At 56.7% G+C, this 23463-nt stretch overlaps 2 protein-coding genes across 5 annotated transcripts; one reads left to right on the top strand and one right to left on the bottom strand.

Moving 5' to 3' along the window:
• The first annotated feature begins 774 nt into the window (after nt 1-774).
• Nucleotides 775-7668, top strand: GCHFR (GTP cyclohydrolase I feedback regulator). 2 transcript variants are annotated; one of them, XM_061999214.1, is made up of 3 exons: nt 775-851; nt 3320-3414; nt 6582-7668. In XM_061999214.1, exons 1-3 carry the CDS (start codon nt 816-818, stop codon nt 6703-6705), a joined length of 255 nt encoding a protein of 84 aa, XP_061855198.1. In that variant the 5' UTR covers nt 775-815; the 3' UTR covers nt 6706-7668. The 2 variants fall into 2 exon arrangements, with proteins under 2 accessions (XP_061855198.1, XP_061855197.1); XM_061999213.1 differs by lacking the exon at nt 6582-7668 and adding an exon at nt 4907-5422.
• DNAJC17 (DnaJ heat shock protein family (Hsp40) member C17) lies at nt 7442-23427 on the bottom strand. 3 transcript variants are annotated; one of them, XM_061999212.1, is made up of 11 exons: nt 23246-23427; nt 21246-21315; nt 20120-20178; nt 18684-18771; nt 18223-18305; nt 17675-17771; nt 17403-17452; nt 16819-16896; nt 16077-16157; nt 15210-15338; nt 7442-7873 (listed from the first exon to the last, which is right to left on the bottom strand). In XM_061999212.1, exons 1-11 carry the CDS (start codon nt 23321-23323, stop codon nt 7745-7747), a joined length of 942 nt encoding a protein of 313 aa, XP_061855196.1. In that variant the 5' UTR covers nt 23324-23427; the 3' UTR covers nt 7442-7744. The 3 variants fall into 3 exon arrangements, with proteins under 3 accessions (XP_061855196.1, XP_061855193.1, XP_061855195.1); XM_061999209.1 differs by lacking the exon at nt 7442-7873 and adding an exon at nt 10243-10824 and having other exon boundaries at nt 23246-23418; XM_061999211.1 differs by lacking the exon at nt 7442-7873 and adding an exon at nt 11564-11650 and having other exon boundaries at nt 23246-23418.
• Nucleotides 23428-23463: the final 36 nt, after the last annotated feature.

The following is a 23463-nucleotide window of genomic DNA, read 5'->3' as shown; positions in this document are numbered from 1 at the left end:
CCCGGGCTTTTCAGGAACAGCCTCCTCCTGCGGTCGTTTGGTTCTGGAGGTTCCTAACAGCACTAGGAGCTGATCACAGCTTGCTGAGGGTTTGTGGTGAGCTGCACGGAGAGGTTTCTGCTGGTGCGTGCAGACTGGGGAACGCTTACTGGTGGTTTATGGAAATGTTGGTCACTTTAAGTGCTCAAGTGGGTGTTGAGGGAGGAATTAACTCCACCAGCACCTGCAGAGGAAGCACCTGTCTGTCCCGGGCTCAGGAAAGGACCTGCCCGGTTTTTGAAGGGATTTAACCCCCCGTGTTTGCAGCCCCTAGGAAATGGGGGCTTTCCTCAGGACGCGGGGTACAGCAAAGCCGCTGCCGCAGGGGAGCGTTGGGAAAGGTCCCAGCCGGGTACCTGGGATGCTCCGCAGGGCCCGGGGCTCCCGCTCCGTCATCTCCCCATCCCCATTTCCCTGCCCACCTCCTCCCTCCCGCTCATCTCTCGGTCCATCATTTCCCTGTCCCTTGTCCTTCACTCCCACTCCGTTACCTCCCGCCCCTTGTTCCCCCCCGCCCCGTCTGTCACCTCTCTGCCCGTCGCCTCCCGCCCGCAAAGCCGCCGTCCCGGGGCTCGGGGTGCCCGACGGTGCCCACGAGGCCGTGCCCCCCTCCCGCGTCACTCAGCCACGACTCGGGGTTACCCCCCACCCCCGGCTCCGAGCCCCTTCAAGCCGCCGGGACCTCAGGGCGGGGGGCGGGCGCGGGGCGGGGCGCTCGGGGCCGCCCCCGGGCACGGTCCCGCGGCGGCGGCGGCGGCGGCAGCGGCGGCGGGAGGATGCCGTACGTGCTCATCAGCACCCAGATCCGCATGGTGAGGCGAGGGGCTGCTGCCCGCGGGGACGGGACGGGGATGGGGCCGGCAGCGACGTGCGAACGGCATGGGATCGGGACGGGATGCGACGGGGACGGGACGGGACGGGATGGGACGGGGAACGGGATGGGAACGGGATGGGATGGGACGGGAACGGGATGGGAACGGGATGGGATGGGACGGGAACGGGACAGGAGGGAATGGAACGAGAACGGGACGGGGATGGGATGGGATGGGACGGAAACGGGACAGGAGGGAATGGAACGGGGATGGGAACGGGATGAGACGGGATGGGAACAGGACAGGAGGGAATGGAACGAGAACGGGACGGGGATGGGATGGGACGGGACGGGAACAGGGACGCAGCCGCCGCCGGGACGAGCCGAGGGACACGCTGAGCCCCCGGGTGCGACGGGCAGCGCTGCCTCTGGCTGCCTGTGCTGCCGTCCAGGGTCGTAGCTGCTGCTTGGGGCGGGGGGGCGGGGGGTGAGGCTGGGGGCACGATGCCCCAGAGCAGATTTGAGGGACCCCCGGTGCCCATCATGAACACACAGAACCACCCTCGCACCTCCCGACACCCCGACGCTTTGTCCCTCCCCCGGGGGGCCAGCAGAGCATTTGGGCACCCAGCCCCAGCTGCTGTCCCCCTAAACCCCTCTCCTCTCGAACAGCACCTCAGGGGACTGGGGAAACTTGTTGGGAGGATCCCATGAACGTCAAAGAAACTCATCTCTGGCCACACGTCCTGGCTCTTGGCTTTATCCCATCCTTGCATGGCTGTGCCACGGTGGCAAATGCAGCCATGGCCACAGGGAAGGGGGTGACGGCCATGGGGCTGTTGTGCAGCAGCCAGAGCAGTGTCAGAGGTCTCCAGCCATGACCTGAGCTGCAGCACAGCCTGTTACTCTCAGATAAAGACACAAAGGACACGTTATTGCCATCCCTGCTGTCGGCTGCCCTGTGCTGCCAGGGCTGCAGGAGCAGCCAGCCACGAGCCTGCTGGGGGGGGGGGTGTTCTTCCTTTCCCCCTTACAAAGGGGACCCGCAGGTCTGAAAGCCCCAACAAGGTGGGTTTGTGCTCAGAAGGGGGCAATGGTGGAAAGAGGAAGCTGGCAGGAGCCCGGTGGAAGGTGCTGCTGCCGGGACAAGCAGCAGAGAGCGGCCCTGGGGCTGTGTGAGATGCTGTGGCACCACAGTGTCTGTTGGCAGCAGCGATCTTTGGCTTCCTCCCCGTTGATTGATGAGGGACTGAGGGACAGAAGGAGCCACGTGGCTGTGGGCTGCAGCCCCTGAGGGGAAGGCACACACAGGGCAGCCCGTGTTATCACAGCGCAGCACGTTTCCCCTCCAGACACTTGGGAAACTCTGCACTTCAGCAGGCCAAGGCAAACATTTCCAACCTGAACCCTGGCATGGAGCTGTGCCTGGAAACACTCTGTCCTGCCCTGGCAGGGGAGGGTGCACTTGGCTGCTTTTTCGAGGCAGTGACTGGGGCAGGGACAAGCCACTCCCCTCCCCAGGCATGTCTCCGTGGGGCTCAGGCTGCTGTGCTTTGGGCAGCAGGGCTGTGTGCTGAGCAAGGGGTAGGTCTTGGCAGCCCCATTAGTGGGGGGCTGTGGGTCCCAGTGGTGTCTCTGCTACCGGGCAGGGTGCAGAGGGCTGTGCTGCTCCCTGCTGGGATGGTGCTGCAGAGAGCATGGTGCAGCAGGCAGGATGGTGCTGCAGGCAGGATGGTGCTGCAGGGGGAGGGTGCTGCAGGCAGGATGGTGCTGCAGGCAGGAGGGTGCTGCAGGCAGGATGGTGCTGCAGGGGGAGGGTGCTGCAGGGGGAGGGTGCTGCAGGCAGGAGGGTGCTGCAGGCAGGAGGGTGCTGCTCTGCCCTGCTCCTCCCCAGCACTGGGCTGGGAAGGAGTGACCATGGCAGTGGTCACAGCACTGCTGGTGGTATCTGCTCTGGCCTGGTGCTGAGTGCTCCAGCCGGGAACATCTCAGACAATAACACTTCCAGAGCACTGTACAGCAACAGCCTTGTCCTCTGGGGAAGTGACCCATGTCCCTGACTCCTCTGCTCTTCCTGTCACTTCCCCTCCTCATCCCACATCCCCTGGTGCTCATGGGCCCCAGTTGCTTTGTGGCACCTTCCCCCCTCATCTCCTCTCCCTCCCCATGAGCCCTTCCCAGAGCTGCCTCTGAGTGGAACAGGCAAACACTCCCCTGCCCCAGGGATGCTCCTCTCCTGGGAACACACAGGGATCTGCTGCTTGGGCAGGAGGCTGTGAGCAGCAGCTCCTTCTGTCCTACACACATCCCAGTGGGGGCTCCACAGAGCAGGGCCATCAGCCCTGCCAGGAGCTGGCTCCTGGCTCCTCTCCTCCAGGAGCTGGCACAGAGCTCTGCCTGGGCTGAGTCCCTGCCCAGGGGCATTCCTGGCTCGGAGGGGGCTCACGGCTCTGCTGCCTTTCCCTGCAGGAGGTTGGACCCACCATGGTTGGGGACGAGCACTCAGATCCCAGCCTGATGAGCTTCCTGGGGGCCACCAAGAGGAACATGCTGGGGAACCACTTGTAAGTCCATCTCTGCGACGTGCCAGGCTCCCCCCTCTCCTCACCTCCAGCCCCTGCCCTCACCAGGCGCCTGCAGCAGCACAGCGAGGCCTGGGACTGGTCTGATGCTGCTGCACGTGCTGCTAATGCTCAGCCAAGGAGATGCTGGTGTTTCATTTGGTGCTTTCCTTTTCCCCTCCCTGACCCACTTCTCCTTCTCCCTCAGAGGCCAGGGCTGGCCCTGGCTCACCTGCCCCGTGCCCTGCCTCACGTGTAAGGGGCACAGCCAGCATCTGAACCCTTCTGCCTGCCCTCACCCCAGCCTCACTCCTGAAACACAAACCTCTGGCTCACTAGGGCTTCCAGCCCCGGGGTGGGCAGAGGGGAGCAGTGCTCACCCCAGCCTTGCTCTGGCTGGGCCCTTTCGGGTGCTGAGCCGCCCGCCACGCTCAGCACCAGCCCTGCCTGACCGGTGTCTGGTGCAGCTCCAGGTTTCTCCCTGGTGCTGACACCTGAGACAGCCCCTCTCAGCAGCTCCTGGAGCCTTTCCTTGGGCTGCTTCCCCTGTGTGCAGCCTGACTCCAGCCCATTAAGCTGCATTTCCCAAGCTGGACACACCTGAGGCCAGTCCCTGGCCCCTGTGCCCGCCTGCCTCCCTGCCCACGCCACGGTGGGCACCAGCCTTCACCAGAGCCAGCTGGGGGAAGGTACCAGCACGTTCCCCACATCTTGGCCCACTCTGTTGTTGTTTGATACTTCCCTTGGTTTTTTTTCTGAGCAAAAACTCGTCACACAGCCCCAGCTGTGGCTGAAACCAGGGAGAGGAGCAGGCAGCTCTGTGCACGGGCTTGGCCACTCGCGCTGTGGTGCAGGGGAGCAGTGGGAGGGGAACCAGCAGCCAACACAACGGGCCTCTCAGCCCCAGCATGTGCTCCAGCTCCCACCAGCAGGGCTGGGAAAACCCAGCTCCTCGGCACCAGGCTGGCAAACGAGGGAGCCCTCAGCTCCTGGCTGATGGAGGGGGGGAGGGACTTTAGAGATAACCCCCCCTGTTGAAGAGAAAGCTTTCCAAATGCAAGCTCAGGCCAGTGCCTGACCCCACAGGTCCCTCTCACAGCCCCCTGTCACACATCTGCCCCCTGAGCAGTCATGGGCTGAGGCTCCTGTTCCCAGCCCCGTGGGTGGCCTGGAGATTGGCAGCAGCCTGAGCTCCTGCCCAGGCAGGACTTATGCAATGGGAGAAGGGAGACACGAGGGGGGAGGAACACAAGTGGCTCCAGGGAGGCAGAAGTGCTGCAGGCTCCTGAGACAGAGGGGGAAGGATCCCTGGCATGCAGGTGGAAAAGAAAGGCAAAGAAGGGTAAAGTGCCTCGGTGGCATCTGCCCCTGCAGCCCAGCAGGAGACACAGAGCGACAGGGAAGCTCAGCTGGCCTGTTTGGGAGAAGGAATCTGAACCTTCTGTGGCATCTCCCAGGTGGATTCCCCACCCTGCTTCCCTCCCTCTGCCCACAGGCATTTGGAGCTCCCTCCTGCCCCACCTGGTATCACCCAGGGTCACTCTGTCCCTGCTGCACATCTTCCCCTTCTCTTGAGCAACAAGTGGGTGGAGAAAACAACCTGCCTGGAATGTGGCTGCTGCCAGCCCAGAGGCTGCCTCTGCCACCCATCCACAACCCTCCACATCCCTCCAGCCGGGGCTGGGAGCTCCTGGGGCCGCGCCATGGCCCAACGGCTCCTCCCAGGCCCCAGCTGCAGGACACGGCCTGGGCTCCAAAACCTTCACCATCACCTCAGAGGGAGCCTGACAGAGGGCTCTGAGCAGCAGGGACCTGCTGCAGCACTGCAACACGCCGCTCAAGTGCTCAGAGGCCCCTGACAAGGGGCAGCAGGGATCCTTCAGCTCTGCACCATGCACAGCCGTGCTGAGGAGCTTTCCTGCTGCTCTCAGCTCAGCCACTGTTCCTCAGGTCCCTCCATCACAGTCCCTGCCTCACCTCCTGCCTCTGCATCATGGCAATAACATTTACCAGCTCCAGCCTGTGAATCTGAAGGGTATGTGGCAAGCCTCTCGGAGAAAGCACCAAGTTCAAAGGCACTTATAATAACACACATTATCTGTGCACCACGGGTGTCATTAGAGCAAAGCACAGCCTGTCTGGGGGGGTGAGGAGAAGCTTCCCCCCACCTGGTGCCATTTCGTGCTCCAGGAGCACTCACCACTGCATTCATGGTTTGCAGTCTCAGCAGGAGCAACTCTGGAAGTGCTTTTTGGGTCTTTTTTTGATTGTTATTAGCATGAAAACCAGGAGAGCCTTTTGTTAAGGTGCCCAAACAAGATGAGGGATGATCCTGCAGCCCATCATTAGCAGCTTATCTGGCACACTGAGTCATCTAAGAGCTACACTCTTATGAAGCTTCTCCTGTCTGAGTAAATGCTGCAGCCCCACAGCCTGTGCTGAAGGAGCTCAGAGCCTGCCAAGCCCAGCACTGAGGGCTACACTTACCTTGGCAGCTCAGCGGGCCGCTTCTACCCCCTCATCCTGCCTGCTTTGTGCCTGCCTTGTGCTGCTCTTCCAGCCTGTTTTCTGCAGGGTGGAAGGGGGGAAGTGCAGCAGCCTCGGGGCCAGAGGGAGGGATGGCTCCTGCCCCACACACAGCCCCAGCAAGCCCCGAGAGCCCACGGCTCAGTCCCTGGGCACACACAGCACACAACTGCCGGGGCACAGAGCAGCCTCTGCTCTGCCTTACCTGGCAGCTCCCTGGAGGAATGACGGCTCCTGGGTTTCCAAAGGGTTAACACCCGCCTGAAGGCAGCATTTGAGGGGTTTTCTTCTCCCCAGATTCCAAGCCCTGGCTCTCAACCCCCCGCCCCAGCTGACAGAGGCGCTCTGACACAGGCTGGGCAGGGGGCTTCCCCCCTCAGCCCCGCAGCACCTTCCCTGCTCTGCAGAGATCACCCCCATTTCCCACCAGTTCCCAGCTGGGAGGCCCTGGGACCCCTCTCTGGGGCTGCTTCATGCACATCTGTCCCTGCAGCACGCTTCAGCTCACGGCGCTCTGGCGCAGGCGGGGTCAGACGAGCTCACTGCGGTGCCTCGGAGCCAGGCACAGTCACTTCCACGGGGAAATGCTTCTCTCTTCTTCCTCCTCTTCCTCCTCCTCACCGTTCCCTGTCTCCTGCTGGCAGCTGGGAGTACTACGTGAACGAGGCCCCGCGGGTGGTGCTGGACAAGCTGGAGAGCCGCGGGTACCGCGTGGTGAGCATGACCGGCGTGGGACAGACCCTCGTCTGGTGCCTCCACAAGGAATAGCCACCAAGCTCCCAGCTCCTCCTGGGCAACATCCTGCTGGGGATCAGCTCACACAGGACCCACAGAAAGCTTTCTCTTCCCCCCTCCCTCCCAACCCCTCCCGACTCCTTTCCGAGCCAGGCTGCAGGCGTGGGGGTGGGGGGTGGTGCAGAGGCACAGCCTGACCCCAGGAAGCTTCCCCTCCCTGCTGCCTCGGGAGCCCAGCAGGAGCGGGCAATGCCCAGACCAGACAGGACCCTGCACTGAGGGCAGATGGCTCCGTCCCTGCCTCGGGCTCAGTGGCAAATCCCATCCCTGTACACTGGAATCGGCTCTGCTGCAGCACGCCTGGGACGAAGCTCAGAGCGTCTCCTCCCCGGGGCTGCCCCAGAGAGCGGCCTGGGGAGCTGTGGGGCGAGGACACGCCTTCTCCCAGGCCGTGGGGAGAGAGGGGAGGCCGGGCAGGGCTGGCACAGCCTCAGCCCCAAAACGCAAGCGGCAACTGCCAGGCCCACGCAGGGCTCGCGGAGCACCCCCGCGCTCGGCAGCCAGGCTGCCTCGGCTCCCAGGTGGGAACGCTGGCAGCAGCAGCAGCAGCCCTTCAGGCCCAAGAGCTTGTCCTGAGGCAGCCTTGGGGCAGCAGGGAGAGGCGCTGTGAAGGTCTCAGGTGTGTGCTCTGCACACAGCAGCAGCGTTTCCAGGCTGGGGCGCTGGCACTGTGCACCAGTCCTGCTGGAGGGCAAACACCAATAAAACCTTTCTCTCAAGAGAGCAGTGTCTTTCTGGGGGTTGTTTCAAACAGCTTTTGCCAAAGGCTTCTGGATCCACAGCCGCTGAGCAAGCTCTGGGGAAGGCCCAAGGTTCAGTGTTGTGACAGCACCTCTCACCCCTCTCCTGTGGCAGTGGGCAGCCGTTTCTTGCCTGGCTCTGGACAGGGGCAGGGCCGCCCTCACCGAGCCTCTGTGTGCCCACAACAGCTTTAAAAAAGGAGGTTTACTGACTTAAGAACCAGCTTTGTAGCTGAAGGCTGCTGGGGCAGGGAGATGCCAGCTCCTGGGTGCTAGGTGTGGGACTGGGACTCCTCCTCGTCCTGCCGCCGGAGCTGCTCCATGAGCTGCTGCCTCTCGGCCGCCTGCCGCAGCCGCATCATCACCAGGCTCTCGTAGTCCCGCTCCGACACCACCGAGCCCTGGCAGCAGAGAGCAAACACAGCCCCTCAGGGACAGCAAACGCCCCAGCCCCCTCCCACAGCACACTCACAGGGTCACTTGGGTTAGAAAAGCCCTTGGAGCTCCTGGAGTCACCCCCTGCCCAGCCCAGCACTGACCCACGGCCCTCAGCACCTCAGCCCCACAGCTTTGGGGGCTGGGCACTGCCCCAGCTCCCTGGGCAGCCTGGCACAGGGCTGACACCCCTCTCAGGGAAACAGCTCTGCCTCAGCTCCAGCCTCAACCTCCCCTGGGGCAACTCCAGCCCGTTTCCCCTTGTCCTGTCACTCGTTGCTGACCCCAGCTCCCTGCAGCCTCCTGTGAGGAGTATCAGAGTGCGCTGCTGTCTCCCCTCAGGCTCCTCTTCTCCAGGCTCAACACCCCCATTCCCTCAGCCCCTCCCCAGCATCCTTGTGCTCCAGCCCCTTCCCCAGCTCCAGTGCCTGGCTCTGGCCACGCTGCAGCCCCTCAGTGTCCCTGTGGCACAGCCCTGGAGCTGCAGCCCCACTCGAGTCAGGACGGTGCCTCACAGCCGTGTGACCCCAGGGACGTCAGGTGAGGTGCTGCCTGTGCTGCAGGCTCCAGGACAAGGAGTGGGAGCCAGAATTCCCCCCTTGCTGCTGGAGCTCCTCCCTGCTCAGGAGGAAGGTGGGGTGTGGGGAAGCAGGGCTCTGCTGCCTGGGGCTGGCTGCCTTGGTTGCCAAGCTGGCTCTGCTGCTGCACAAAGTCCAGGGGACGCTTCATCCGTGAGAAGGGCTAACGCCATAAAAACCATCATCACACCTCCCCGTGGCTTAGCCATGGAAGTGGCTGCAGAGAATAAAAACACCCCCACCAGGTACGTTCTCAAACCTGTTTTAGTTCTCAAAAGCTCTCAGAGCCTTTCTGCTGCTCTGTGGTAGCAGCTGTCACATCAACCCAGCTGATTGCAGACTCTGCCTAATGAACGTAGGCAGCAGCTGCCGGCTGCTATCTCAGAGCAGAGCGGTGGGTTTGGCACTCTGCTTTCAAAAGCCACTGAACACTAGTAGGTGGCCTGACTATTTTGGGTGTACCCAAAGCAGTGCAATGCTTGGAAACATCCATCTCGTCTGCTTGACAGTTCAGGTAGAAACAAAAGCATCTCGGCAGAGGGTGAATGAGCGAAAGGAAAAGCTCACGTTCGTCTTTGTGGGACGCAGCCGTGGCTTCGGGACGCCTCAGGCAGCAACCAGGAGGGGTGGGAAGGCAAGAGGATAGCTAAGTAAGAGTGTGCATGGAAATGGGGAGAGGGCAGGTTTGTTACCACGTGCCAGCAAAGCGGTTCCTCCAGCTGCAGTGTCTGGCTGCGAGGCCAAAACAAGCCCACAAGAGATGAGAGACTCAGGGAAATTAGGAGACTAATACAGCCTAATTGGCATGTGAGGAGCTGCATGAATGGAGCAGCCTCTCAGCACCACGCAGCACAGACTTGCAGAGAAAGCACCAGATTGTATCAGCCCTCAGTGGCACAAGCAGGCTTCTTCCAAAGCTCCTGTCCACTAACCACAGAGCGCTACCGTCACTTGCTCGGCTGAATGAAGCTGCCTGCCTGAGACTCACGCAGATGAATCACCCCTCCAAACCTGAATCACCACCTCACTCGGGGTTTCCATGTAAAACAAGACAGGAGGCTGCTCCTGGCCTCATTTGGGAGCCCTGCTGACACACCAAGCCACGCAAGTGGCAGAGGGGAGAGCACCAGGACAAGCAGCAGCCTGGTTCAAGATGGGCTTCAGGTCTGTGTTCCCCTTGGCAGTTCTCAAGCCGTGAGGGAGCCTGTGAGGGAGCCTGTGAGGGAGCCTGTGTTCTCCCGTGGCAGCGTGGGCTGGTGCTTTGCCGCTCCACACACCTACTTCCTGCAATCCTGGCAATTACCAATGGTGTAAAACCCAGTTCCTGACGTGGCTGACTCAGCAAGGGCTTGGCTCAAAACAAACAGATCCACACAAGGAACTGCAGCCTGGGAAGCAGCGACAGGAGGCACACCAAGAGCAGGAGGCGTTGTGGATTCGCAGCGCTCCGGGCCCAGCCTGGCTCAGCCCTCCCTGGACTCGCTTCTGCCCCGTCCCAGCGCTCCCTGCTGAAGGTGGTGGTCGGGGCTCTGGGGTGCTTCAGCAGCTTCTCCTCTCCGCCTGTGGCCCCGGGGTGCTGCTCCCTCACCACGTAAGTCTGGTTTGCATCCCATTTTCCTAATGCCTGTCTTTCTACACCTGCCATGTGTTGCTTTTTCCGTTCCCCTTTGACTGTTTCTTCGGTTCCCTTCGGTGTGACTGAGTCACCGGCTCCCTTCCCACCCACCCACCAGGACGCCGATGGCGTGCCCTCCAGCACGAGGGTGGCTGGTTACCATGGCACCACGGTGCCCTTCTGTTCTAGAGGCGAGATTAGAGCCGTTCTCATGGTGACTGTGTGCCTCTGCCGTTCCCCACCAGCCTGCTTCTGCAGCCGTTCTCATGGTGACTGTGTGCCTCTGCTGTTCCCCACCAGCCTGCTTCTGCAGCACGCTTCCCAAGCTCAGGCAGCGCCGCTCCTTCTCCGCTGAGGGAGGAGGCTCCTCGGCATCCGAAGCCGGGCCGGTCGCTCCTCGGCACGGGGCCGTGGCGGGAGGTTTGCGCCTCCTGCAGCACCGGCCTCTGTGTTTTCCTTGCAGCTCCGGGAACGGGGAAGGAGGAGGCTGCTCCTGGTGCATGGCTGGCTGCTGATCCTGCCTGGGGCTGACTGAGAGGAGCCGGCAGTTCCCTCCCTCGGCATGGATACTTGGCGCAGAGGCTCCATCAAGTCCACGACGTTCTTCAGGCGTTTCTCACTCAGGAGACACAAAAAGCTGGGCAACCAAGTCATCATCCTGAATCAGAACAGCCACACTCTGGACAGCGAGGGGCAGTGCCAGAAGAGGGAATGCTTGAGGGATCTGAAGGACAAGTCCGATTACCTGTCATGTCAGAGTGAGCAGAACCTCGCCAAGGCACAGGCGCCTCCCAAGCCTCCGCGGCTGTACCTGGACAGTTCCAGCTGCCCCAACATCATCGACCACACGGATTCTCACTCTGACATCTCCTTTCCTGATGCTGCTCACCAGTACCACAAAGCCACTCAAACTCAGTTCCACAAGGACCAGGCTACAGACTGCGGGACCGCAGGGGCGGGTGCCCAGAACGGCTCGGCTCTCTCTGACCTGGCCGATCCCTTCCTGTCCTTCAAAGTGGACTTGGGGCTGTCGCTCCTCGAGGATGTTCTGCAGACCCTCAGGAAACAGAACCCCAGAGACTACGCCATTTGAAGGTATTTAACGCCTCCCATTTGCTTACTGCTGCTGCCAGCTTCTCTAGCCCCAGCAGGAGGAAGGGTACTGCAGCGTCCCTGTTGTGTGTGGCCCGTCTTGTCCTCGCCTTACCCACCACGGACCGTCCTCGTCCTTGCCAAGGAGCCCTTTGGGGCAGAGCTCACAGGCTCCGTGCCCAACGACGGAACCCCGTGGGCACGTTCCCATTCTCCACAGTGGGAGCTCCCCACTCTTGACTGTGCATCTCCTCCTCAGGGAAGGACGGCACCGTCTGGCAAAAGACTCCTTGTGCTGGGGAAGCTGCTGCAACGCCGCAGAGGGCTACAGCACACACGGCTGGAGGAGAAGCAGGCAGCTGGCAAGGAGGCAGCAGCGCTGCACCTCAAAGCCATGGCTGTGGCACAAGGGTCAAGAGACAGAAACTGGTGTTTTGGTGGTTCTTCTCCAGCCACACCTGGATGTGAAACAAATCAAAGCCATTCCTTTTGTTTCTCCCGTGGGGGTCTCAGTTCCCCTAAACTCACGTGCAGTTGGCACTGCCAGCCTGGAAGCAGGTAAGCACCCACGTGGGCTTGTGATACAGCAGCAGCAGTTTATTTACCCTGCTAGCAGGAGAAGGAACTTCTCTAGGTACTGCTGTGTGAAGCATGCACTGATCTATCAGCTGTACAGATATGGAAGAATAAATGTGTCTGTGTCTGGAAGCGTCTTGTTGCCTCATTTCATTGGTGGCAAGCCAGAAAAAGCCCAGGCACCAAAAGCACGGGTCCCTTCTCTGTAAGTGGCTGAGATCTGGCCTCTCTGCCACGGCAGGTTTTTAGCAGGGTGGTGAAGCAGCGTGGCTCTGCTTTTCTGGGCTGGCAGCAGGCTAGAGCTGCTGGTACTTCATTTTCCCCACGAGGGGAGCACACACAGCTCAGGTCAAGACCCAGAGTGGAGATGAACAGCTCTTCAGCCCGTGAGCTGCCAGCAGCAAGGGCTCTGCCAGGCTGAGAACATTTAACCAGGATCAGGGAAAGCTATTAAAAGGACACAGCAGAAACCAGTGGCTCACCAACCCTTGGCTTTTTTCACAGCTGGGCTAGATCCTAGGGCTCTCTTTAAAGAAAAAGCCCACACAAACCAACCCAGATAACCAGCTACAGCAAAGGGCACAGAGACGTCCTGGAGAAGGCACAGACAGCTCTTAACCTCCTGGACCCACATTCAGGCTGTAAAGTCAGATAATATAGAACAAACTCTATGAAAGCTGAAAGGAGCTTAGGAAAGATGCAGGAGTGCCAGACAGAAGGCTCTTCTCAGGGCTTCGATGTGGCTGAATGAACAGCCCAAAATGAACAGGGGGCACTGGCAGGGAGCTCCCACTACTGAAGGTGCAAGGAAGACCCTCCCAGAAGTGAGTGCCTCAGCTGCTGGAGTGGCAAAACGCACTCTTCACAGCATGGAACAGCTGTGGTGTGCTGGGAGCCATCCAGCTCAGAGCTGCAGCAACCAGAGAGTCATTGCTCTCAAACAGCCTAGAGTCACACTGCCCATTCCACAGCTTTTCTAATTCAAGCAGGACTCAAGGCTGGGCTCCAGCAGCGCTCCAGGAACTGCTGGGCAGCCTGCACAAATTGCTGTACAAGAAAACAAGTTGACCGAGACTGCGGAGGCAAGTATCTTCCAGCTCAGTGCCTCCTCACAGCCCTGCTTTTCAGCCATCAGCCTGTTTCCACCTGGGACCTGCCTCCAAAGCCCTCTCAGTCTAGTTAGCATGTGGCTGTCCCTTAATAGCAGGCTCTGGAGCACAGCTCCTGGCTGACTACCCCAGGCAGGGAGCAGACACAGCTCGGAAGCAGATGAGTAGAGAGCATGTTGCCATGAGAACGATGCAGGTCTTCAGCTGTTCTCTGAAGCAGAGCAGGGAAGGAGCTGCATTAGCACAGAGCTGGAGCAAACAGGGAGCAGCAAACAGGAAGCGAGGGCAGCTTAAATCACAGTGAGACTGGTGCAGCTTGGAAGTGGACCCTGATGGCTGGGAAGCCAGACTGGGTATGAAAGGATGAGGCAGGGAGTAGGCTGAGGCAGTGACAAAAGCTATCTGAAAGCTCATTTTGCATGATCTAGAGTTGAAGAGCTGAGGACAAAGACATAGTCACTGTGAGGCAGTACAGCCAAGAGAAGCTATCACCACACTATGGAGTTTGGAAGCATCCTGGAGGAAGCAGCAACAGGATTTGGGGAGGGTCTGGAGCAGGAACTAGGAAAAGTGGGAACCAGAGCTTGGAGATCTTAGCCTGGACAGCAAGACTGCAATGTAACCAGAGACACTGCAGCTGCTTATGGGTAAAGGCAGCAGAGAGGCCAGACAAGCATCAGCAGTGCCGTTCTTGGGAAAGGATGCAAGTCACTGGCCAGGACTCCCCACCAATTTGAGGCTACCAACCACCTTTAGTCATGGAAACAAGCCAAGGCAAACTCAGTCAAAAGCCAGGGCTTTTGAACCCACAGAGGCAACAATCCACCACCAAGGTCCAACTGCACCAGCAACCCCCTGAGGTACGAACGAGCCAGTTCTCCTTCTCTAACAGCAAAAGAAACTCAAGTAAACTGGATTGGATTCTGCTTTTACACACCCCACCCCACACCCCATTTGCCATCTAACACTCAGGGCACCTCTGTGAACCTGCTGTGAGTGAAGGACTCTGGTTCCACATTGTGCATGGAGACCTGCCTGGCTCCTGGGTTACGATGCTCTAACTGCCTGTGCCTGAGACTTCAGGAAAACTATGCTCCTCAGGCCACGCTGTTCACACAAAGAAGATGCATCCCAAGGGAAAACACATAGCCCTTAACAAATCCAGGATAACAACAAGGCATTCTGGTGTATAAATACATCTCTGCTGAGTAAGGGACTTTGAGAGTCAGGACAGTGAACCCACTGAAGAGTCCTGCAAGCTGATTAAACATTTAGGTCGTGAACACGGCTGACTGAGAAACAGACACACAGACTAAGGGCACCTCTAGGGCAGGAGGCCTCTCAGCAAGGACATCTTTCACATCTTTATACCACAGGGGAGAGGGGGATGTGTCACACGACATTTGGCCTGAAACTCAAATAACCAGCAAAGGATTTCAGGTCCCTTCACACCTTGGGGGCCATGGGGTTGCAACTAGCTCAGGAGACAGGAGGAGCACAAAACCAGTTCTGGGCTACAGAGCAAAGTGTAACATAACACGCTTCAAAAGCAGCAGCTACACCTCCCACTCCAGAGGCCAGAGGAGCAAGGGGCAATGGAGCAGAGCCAAAAACCAATGCTGCAGCACCTCCTCAGAATGGTTTCTGTGTTTTAACCACTAGATGTTACTGCCTTCTGTGTGCTTTGTGATTGGAATACATTTGTTATTCAAGAGCAACTGCTCCAGAGGGATTATTTGGTGAAACAAACAGGAAGCCATTAAGAGATAACAAACATCCTGCACTCGCAGTAACCACACTGGCAAAGAGGGCCCAAGCCAGACAATTAGGTCTCCACAGGGATATTTAATTTGATATTGTTTTCCTTTTTCCTCCTGCAGACCCTGTAGGTTTCCTTTCAGCACTGAAATGTCACCCCCCTGTGAATGCAGTGAGTAACCAAGCCTCCCTAAGGAAACCTTCTAGGAGGCTCATTACAACCAGCTGCCAGCCTGAGGACTCCCCTTGTCAAAGCACGACAGAAAGGGCATTAGAGGCTTTGGGCAAGGAACAACTTTCATTTTCCACTTGGAAGACAGAGAGTGAGGCTGTGTGAAGATCCAGCCACCCAAACAGCTCGTGTTCCCAGCGAGCTGCTGCTCTGGCAAAAGGTCCTTTGCAAAAGGCGCTGCTTCGGCACAGAAAGGCTCATCAGGAAGGCAGACCTTCCAGTGAGACTTTCTTTTTAGCTCCACTGGACATCTGACTCCTCCTCCCATCAATGCAAAGCTCACTGATAAATTTAGGTTGCTGTAGAAACAGATTGAAGTAACAGCAGCTTATGTGTGCTTACCTGGGAAGTCCTGGGCCGACTAGTGCTGTCAGAAAGGACAGTGCTGGGGTTGTTCTGGGGCTGCCCCTCCAGCCAGGAAATCTTTAGAGGATTATTGACCAGGCCAACTTCATTCTTCACAGCCATTTCCTAACAATGAAGAGGTTCTTCCATCACCACCTGAATTTCAGACCCTGCTCCCCCACAGGCCACTAACAGACAAACATTTTTCCAGCTCAGCCTGACATCAAGGCCCCGAGTAGGGCACCAACAACGAACATTTCACAGCTGCCCTGCATGAGAAACACCCTTCAGGGTTCATGTCTGCATCAAGCATGGATAGAACACATCCCTGACAGTACTTTTGATAAACAGGTCACAGACAGTTCTGGTGGATTTTTTGATTATGTGGGCAGGAGGGAAAGAAGAGGGGCCAAGGAACAGAGGCTCTTGCACAGGCTCAGCTGATGCATCTGCTCAAGTGCAGGGTAGCTGATGACTTCTGCTTCCACAGCCACAGGAATTACTGTAACTCCCAGCAAGCCAAGATATTTTGATCTCTTCCAAACTGCAAATGCCTGATCTAACCTCTAAACCTCATTAAGCCCACCTCACCTTTATGGAGAGTTCATTAAACAGCTCAGTGCCTGCTTTGTAAAGCAGTGTCTCCTCCCTCAGCCTTTTATAGCACAGCCTGTTTGTTTACATGCGTGACCTGCTCTGGGTCTATGCCTCCAGCTTTGCCACTCCCTTCATGCATCTGCACCTTTAGATTCCAGTTGCTCCTTCTCCACTGCCTGAACGACAAGGCAGCCCCTCCAGCTTGCCAACCCTTCCCTCCTGCAGCGCCAGCCCACTGCACACTTCTGAGGTCTCCACCAGACTTACAGCAGCCTTGACTGTAGCAAATTCCACGACTGCACTCCCAGTCTTCCTGCTTGAGACCAGCAAGTTGAGCACATCTCCATACTGTCAGGAAAGAAAGAAGAGTTAATTACAGACCCAGAGGAGATGCCGAGCTCGCTTATGAAATGAAGGCAAAGAGGAAACACGTGTTTCCACAGACATGAGGCTTGAGCCATCACCCTTTCTGCCTTTCTTGATGCTTCCACCGATCCCAACTTGTCATCATTTCTGTCCCTCCAGCAAACAATTCTAGGGAGGCAGGCAGCTACACACTTTGCTTCCAGCAAGCAGCAAGAGGGCTGCTTAGCACAGACTCAGAGCTACAGGAGGTACTCGCATGAAGGGAAAATCAAAGATGATATGCTGGGATTAATCAGATCAAAGGCTTCTCTGTTCCTGCCTCTGAACTTCCCACAGTAGCTAGTGCAGAGCTCTTCCAGTGAAGGCAAAAGTGCACCATAACCACAGAGCCAGACTAACTTTGATAGAGGGCATGAACCAGCCAGTGGGAAGAGTCTTTCAGCAGGAGTCCCCGCCGGCAGCGAGACAGAGGTGTCAGCTGAGGAACAGCTCACAGCTAATGGATCATGCTGATGAGCTCTGAGAATTGCATGGGAAAGCTGGACAACAGAGAAGAAAACGAGACACTCCACTCCATATGCAGCTTCCCAGAATTTACTATCCTTTCTCACACTGCTGAGAGCAGGGGAGGGTCAGACAGCACCTTTTGTAGGATCTGCAACAGAACATCCTTTGAGTAGCCTCCTCTCGTCTCGTCTTCCTTCCTGCACTTCCACCTTAGCTGGGAAATAAACATCACACGTTAACTCTGTCCATGTGAACACACGTTGCCACACTCAGTGCAGCTCCTGCCACCTGCACAGTGCACTCTGCAGCCACACTCCCACAACTGCCACGACAGGGACTGCAGCATCCTAACGTGCACAGGGCACAAATTCTTTGGGCAACAGGGAGAATTCAGTGGAATCAACAAAGGTGATGCCTGAAAGCACCGCAAGAGCTGTGTCAGGGTAATGAGCAGATCTTTCCCTGTGCTTACAGCAGAGCCTACTCAACTTCAGCCTCAAAACCCTAGGCCAAACAGCAGAGAAAAGTGTGAGAGAGGAAGGGTGCTTTAAAGGCAGTGAGAGGTGCTGTTCATACGCACGATGCACGTTAGACAGAGGAACCTCACCTCCACTGTTCCAAGTGCCCGCTCAGCACAGCTGAGGTGTCCCTGCTGCTCCCCAAAGCTGCACAATGCTCTATCACTTCTCCCCAAAGCCCAGCTTTATACAGATGTCTTACTTTGAGCTTCGGAGTTATTTTGCCTTCTGCTCCACTTCTTTCTTGCTTGCCTACAGTGAGGAAAAGACAGAAGGACACGGGTGAGAACTGCTTGGCTAAAGAGCACTCAGCACAAAGTTCAGCCCCACACAAACACCACCCCCCTGACTTATCACTCCAAAAGGGTGCCAGGTAGGATCCCAGATAAGGCAATGTGAGCAAGTCAGAGGCTGCATCTGTGTGAGCTGGAGTCCCACGTTCATGAAGCTTGGCTGCAGGCTCCCCATCCTCACCTTGGGCGTGCTGCTCCCTTTCCAGCCGGATCTGCTCTCGGACGAGCCTCTGCTGCTCCTCAAGCTGACGGGAGCCCTCTTCACGCAGGCGGATTATCTACAGCAGAGGGGAAGACAGCACAGCCATCTGAGGGCACAGCTCTCTGGTTGGCTCGTGCCAGCTAAAGGCTGACAAGGACAGCTTTTGTCTTTGGGTATATCCACTCATCTCCTGGGACAACCCACCCCCAGACTCCCCCGTGACAGGTCCAGCGCTGAGAAAACTGGACCCCTCATGTCCCTAGTGACACAGGCCCCTGAGGCAGCAGAGAACCCCTGAGCTGCTGGTATTGTCTGCTGGGCAGACAAAAACATTAAACCCCAAGACTGACACACTTTCCTTCTACACACCTCTCTGTACAGCCTTCATAAAGCCCATTCATCCAAAAGGCTGAGGGACGGCCACACACAGATCTGCTGCATCTCATCACGGGGGTTTCGTGATGATTGTGAAGACTCTCGGCAACTCCTCTCAAAAGCAGCAGAGAAACTTAAGAGTTGCTCATTACCTCTTGTTCTAATGATCTCGTTATCCTGATCTCCTCCTCCTCACTCTCGTGGGCCTGGGCTTCTCGCTCTCTGGCTTCAAGATCTGCAGAGAAAGGCACAAAATTACAACAGCCCAGAGAGAACTTTGACTGCTGCCCAGAGGTGGATGGAATGACCACACACTTGGCTACACCCACACCAGTAAGTAGAGTCCTGACAGCTCTGCGACCTCTCCCCTGCCCTGGTGGCACATCAACGCACCAGCAGCCTTAACAGGCACCAACTCCTTCCCAGAGCAGGCCCAGCCCCAGCTATGACTGGGCAGGGAGATTTCAGATGGCCGCTGCACTGCAGTGGGCACAAAGAAACCACAGGCACTGCTAAGGGACAGCAGGTTCGTCAGTGGTGAGCTCTGGCAGCAGAAGAAACCCAGCTAATGGAGACTTCAAGCCAAGAGAAAATGAAGCTTTGATTTTCTCACCAAGCTTTACTTTCTTGCGCTTCTCATCAAGCCTGTGTGTCCTCTCTGCAGCTTGCTTCTTAGCCCTTCTCACCTTGTCATACGCCGCCTGTCGAAGAACCACACAACAGGGTGAAGCTGTGAGAGCAGAAGAGCTCAGACAAAGCAGGGAATGAAGGTGAGATCAGATACTGAAACGGGGCAAGTGGAGGTGAAGCATCTCCTGCTTCTTGCTAGCACTCCTCCTAAAAGTGTTGGAAGTTAACACAAATACCCTGAAAACACGAGAAGAGGCCCAAGGATCTCCAGATGGAGCCTGAAAGGGCGAAGAAGCCCAGAAATAACTGCAGAGCGTGCTGGAGAGAAAGGCTGACCCATCTTCAGAGGTGGGAAGCACATTTTGCTTTCCTGAACAAGCCAGAAGTAGCTTCAGGGGCACTGGTAACAGATGAGGTTTGGTTTAGGGCAAAGTCTTACAACTGAAAAGGTCTAAAGGTTTAAAAAGGAAAAGGTTTATTCCCCAGACACGTTTGGCTCATGAACACATGAGATCAAAGAGCATCACAACTCCTCAGCAGCAATAACACACCAGCACTCGTTTAGCACTACAGAGCCTTAAGAACTGGGTTAAACTGGTAATTTCACTGGCACCCGTTTAAACCAGTTGAGATCTGTTCATCAACCTACACAGAACAGACCAGCTCCAATGTGACTTGCAGAAGAGCTGGGCAGGAAAGCTCTGCTCTTGTTCTATAAACTCAAGTTTGCTAAACACTTCTTTCTTTTTGAAGTGCAGAAACCAAAAAGCTCTTGGATGGCAAGAGCTTGATTGTCCCTTGGAGGGGAGACTACAAGCCTTGCTGGTGCTTGAAAAGAGGAGTTATCTGATGGTTTTAAATCGTATCAGCTGTGACACACCCTCTTCTCCTGGGTTTATCTGGATGCAGCTACTTGCTCCTTTTTATTCTCTCCCTCCACGTGTCCAGATTCTCTCCAGGCCGTGAGCAGTAAGGCATTCAAGCACTTCTCAGGGCAAGAAGAGAGTCTGAGCAGCAACAGGACGGAGATCACAACTATGATTCAGCTTTTCACTTTGCAGCCTCTTGTGCCCCAGGGAAAGCAAGGCTGTGAGCCTTAGCAGCCACATCCAGGTGTGATTTATCATTGTCATGGGAGTTCAACCACTGAATCAAAGCATTTTCAAGTGGGACATGCCCCAGTCTACCACATTTTTAAAGTCAGCATCTTGCCCTTGCAGCAGATGGGCAGAACATATCAGATCTGAGACAACACTTGTTCTCATCTGGCAACTCCTGTTCCATCTCACAGAGAACTACAGGGAGAAGCACAGAGGAGACTTACACTCACAGGGAGAGAGTTTCCAGTACTGTTCCAGCATGCTGGCACAGAGCACCACCACACCCAGCCCAGCACCACCACAGGATGGGGATCCTTACCCTTGCTGCTGCATCTGTCAACACAGCTAAGGCCTGAGACAGCTGGTGGAAGATTTCCGCTGGAAATGAGAAGAAAAAAGGGTAAGAAACAGAAAATGACGCAAGTGGGCTGGAGGTGAACCAGACAGTCCCCCGTGGAAGAGACCCACAGAACACCAGAAGCAAGAATAATCTTCCCAGAGCATTGGTAAGGCATCCTGGAGCCAGGATCACCTCAAGGGCAACACTGGTTACATAAACTTCAGTGTAAATTAAGAGACAGAAGCTGGGACCATTTCCTTTGAACAGAAATCCTGGAAACACTCATTCAACAGCAACGTGTTACTCAGCCTGCAGCCGGCCTGAAGTCCACTGGCACAGACAAATTCTGCCTTTCACATCAGCAGCTTGCCCACCTGACACTGAAATGTTGCATTTTGCAGCAGTATTGCTGACCCTTTTCCTGCAGGGTTACACATGTAAGCCAAAGGTCTCCTTGTTTCAAACCACTTCTCAGCCTCCAGCAGACATCCAAGCCCCCAGCTCCCCTCTCTCTCTGCTGCCAACATCCTCTTCTGCTACCTGCAGCCATGAAACTGAAATGCAGGGTAGCTGCAGAAGTCAGACCTTGCTAACAGTCTGGGTATACTCAGTTCCACAGAGTCAGAGCCTTGTCTCTAACAGACAAAAGTGGGTATTGCCCATAGATAATATGATTTGTGAGCTTGCTGCTGAAGTTTTGACTGTGAGGGGTATGAACCAAAGCAGTGACCAGTCAGTAAACACTGGGAAGAGATTACTGTTTGGGAGAAAAGGGAGTAAAGAGAGTAAAGAGTTTTGAGTCCCAAAGGGTTGGGACTCAAGCACCATGCTGGAAGACTCGGAGAGGTACAAGTATAACTTCAGCACTGACTTAACACTGATGTTTCTAAACCCAACATGTACATGTTCCATCTCAAAACACAGAGCTCTCCAGAGGCATGAAAGTAACTCTTAGTCCTGCACGTGCACGCTTCTCATGGCATACACCCGGGAACTCCCTTAATCCCACACAGAGACAGACCTGAGGTTAAGCAGAGCCACATGCAGGAGTCCCACCCACGTGAAGACACAAAGAGCTGTGTGTGCCTGCACGGCCCCATCTCACCTGCTCGGGGGTTGTCGGGGTTCTTGTCGGGGTGACAGGTGAGGGCCTTCTGCCTGTACGCCTTCTTCACCTGCAAGGGCCAGGGGTCAGAGTGAGTGGCTGCTGCTGCTCACTCTGTGCTGAGAAAAGCAGCTTCAAAACACACAGACCAAAGAATCCACTGCAGAAACTGAAAACCACTGTTCAGGGGATTCCTTTTGCTGTTGGTTTTGCTCACCTTGGGAAACACCTCCCTGTTATAAGCAGAAGGCTGTGACTGAACCAGCACTCATTTGTATGCCTCCATGCCCCCCAGAAAATAAAGACCACTTGATAAAGACCATTATTGAGTGCCAATAGCTCCATCACCCCTCACATCAAAAGGCAAAGCAGCCTACTGTGACAGCAAGGGAATGCTGAAAGGCTCAGGCTTCAGCCTCAGTACAGGGACAGGCATTTGAGCCCAGGGCACTGTGCAGGCTGGCAGCTGTACTCTGGATCAGTCTAAACTTTTCAAAGCCAGATGTTTCACTCCAGAGTGCAATCAAAGCTCATGACCAAAGCCAGGTGCTGTTCACCGAGGCAGTTTCCCAGCTAGAGAGATGCTGCATTCTTGCAGCTGCAACCTTGGGACAGAGAAAGAACCATTTGCTGTCCAACATCAGAGTTTGGCAAGGGGAAAAACTTCTGACCAAAGACCTGTGTAACCTCTCCCACGCTTCAAAAGAAAGAATGACAACTTTCTGAGCTCAGTCGCTTTTAACAAAGCGATATCCCTTTCTCAGGGACACTTTGTGTGTGAGAAAGGGAAGGAAGAAACGCTGCTCTGCTCTAGTGCTGAGCAGTGCCTGCACAAAGCGAGGGGATAAGCACTGGCACCGCCTGCTGGACAAAGCTCTGGGAAGGGGAACAGCTGAGCCCATCTCCTGCCAAAGCAAGGCTCCAGTTAAGAGGGAGGCAAGTCTCCCTCTGTGCATCAGTCACACCTATTACAGTAAGTGTCCAACGTTGGGAAGCTCAGAAAAGGCTCCTCTCAACAGTGAGGTTAAATTACTTCAACGGTCTTGTTCCCTTTTTTCATCTCTTTTGGCCGTGCTGCTTCATGTACAAATTGGGGTTGGGGGAGGGAGGGTCTTTGGGTTGTTTCACATTCAGGATCAGCACACTGTGTTTCACCTCACTCAGTCCTGTGCTCATTCCCCTGTTTGGGGCTTCACCTGTGTGGAGTTTCCAGGCAGCCTCAGACACCTCCTGGCTATGCCCAGACTGTAGCTCCCAAGTTTCACACTGCTGTATTACCAAAAAAAAAGAACCAAAACAAACCCAAACACAAAAAAATGACATTGCCCCCCTCCAAAAAAAAAAAAGAGACAAAGCCTAAGGAGGAAAATTAAAGCTTTCCTTCCTAGTTTAACTTCGGGTAGAGCTACTGGTAGCTGAACAAAGCCCTACGTCCCTTGAATCGTCACCTTCCCAGCCCAGTTGCTCAAACCCTGTGTTTAGGGCAGATTTACCAATTAAATTAACAAGAGAAGGAAACACGCCAGTTGCAGCCCCACGGAATTAACAAGAGGGTTTACGGGACCCTACAGCACCCTCAGCCTAACTGGATTTTCGGCATACACAGCAGGAGCTTTCCTTCTGAAGGCCCACGACAAGCGCTAGGAGAGAAGGTCTTGTCCGAGATACATCCTGTAGCTCTCTCCAAGCGGCGTCACCCTCTCCCTGGGCCAGGTCTCACCCCAGAGGCTTTAGCAGGAGGGCGAGTGAGTGCGGCAAAGCCAAAATCAGTAGCCAAACGGGCTTTTCCAGCCGGCAACGCAGCAGCGGCGCCGCTAGAGCAGAGCGCTGCGAGCAAGAGCCCCGCTACACGCGCGGGGAGCCGCAAACGCAGCCCCAGCTCCGAGGCGCCTCCCGGCCCCGGCCCTGAGGGAGAGGCGCGGCCGGGAGCCGGGCTGGACGCGCCGAGGGAGGGCCCGGCCCCGGCCTCCCCGCCAGGGTTCCCGGCCCGCAGCCCTGACCTCCTTCTCCGTCGCCTTCTCGCCAAGGCCCAGCAGGCCGTACAGGTCCAGCTGCAGCACGTCCTGTCCCAGCGCCATCCCGGCGCTCCGCGGCCCAGCCCCGCTCCGCTCCGCTCGCCGGGAAACGGGGTCGGCCGCGGCGCCGGGCCCGCGCCCGGACTGCAGCTCCCAGAGCGCCCCGCGCTTCCCGCCCGCGCCGCCGCTCCCCGGCCGTGACG

Source organism: Colius striatus, chromosome 7 (assembly GCF_028858725.1).
Source record: "Colius striatus isolate bColStr4 chromosome 7, bColStr4.1.hap1, whole genome shotgun sequence".
Taxonomy (NCBI): domain Eukaryota; kingdom Metazoa; phylum Chordata; class Aves; order Coliiformes; family Coliidae; genus Colius; species Colius striatus.
Note: the sequence above shows the minus strand (reverse complement) of the source record. Positions and strands in the feature narration are given on the sequence as shown.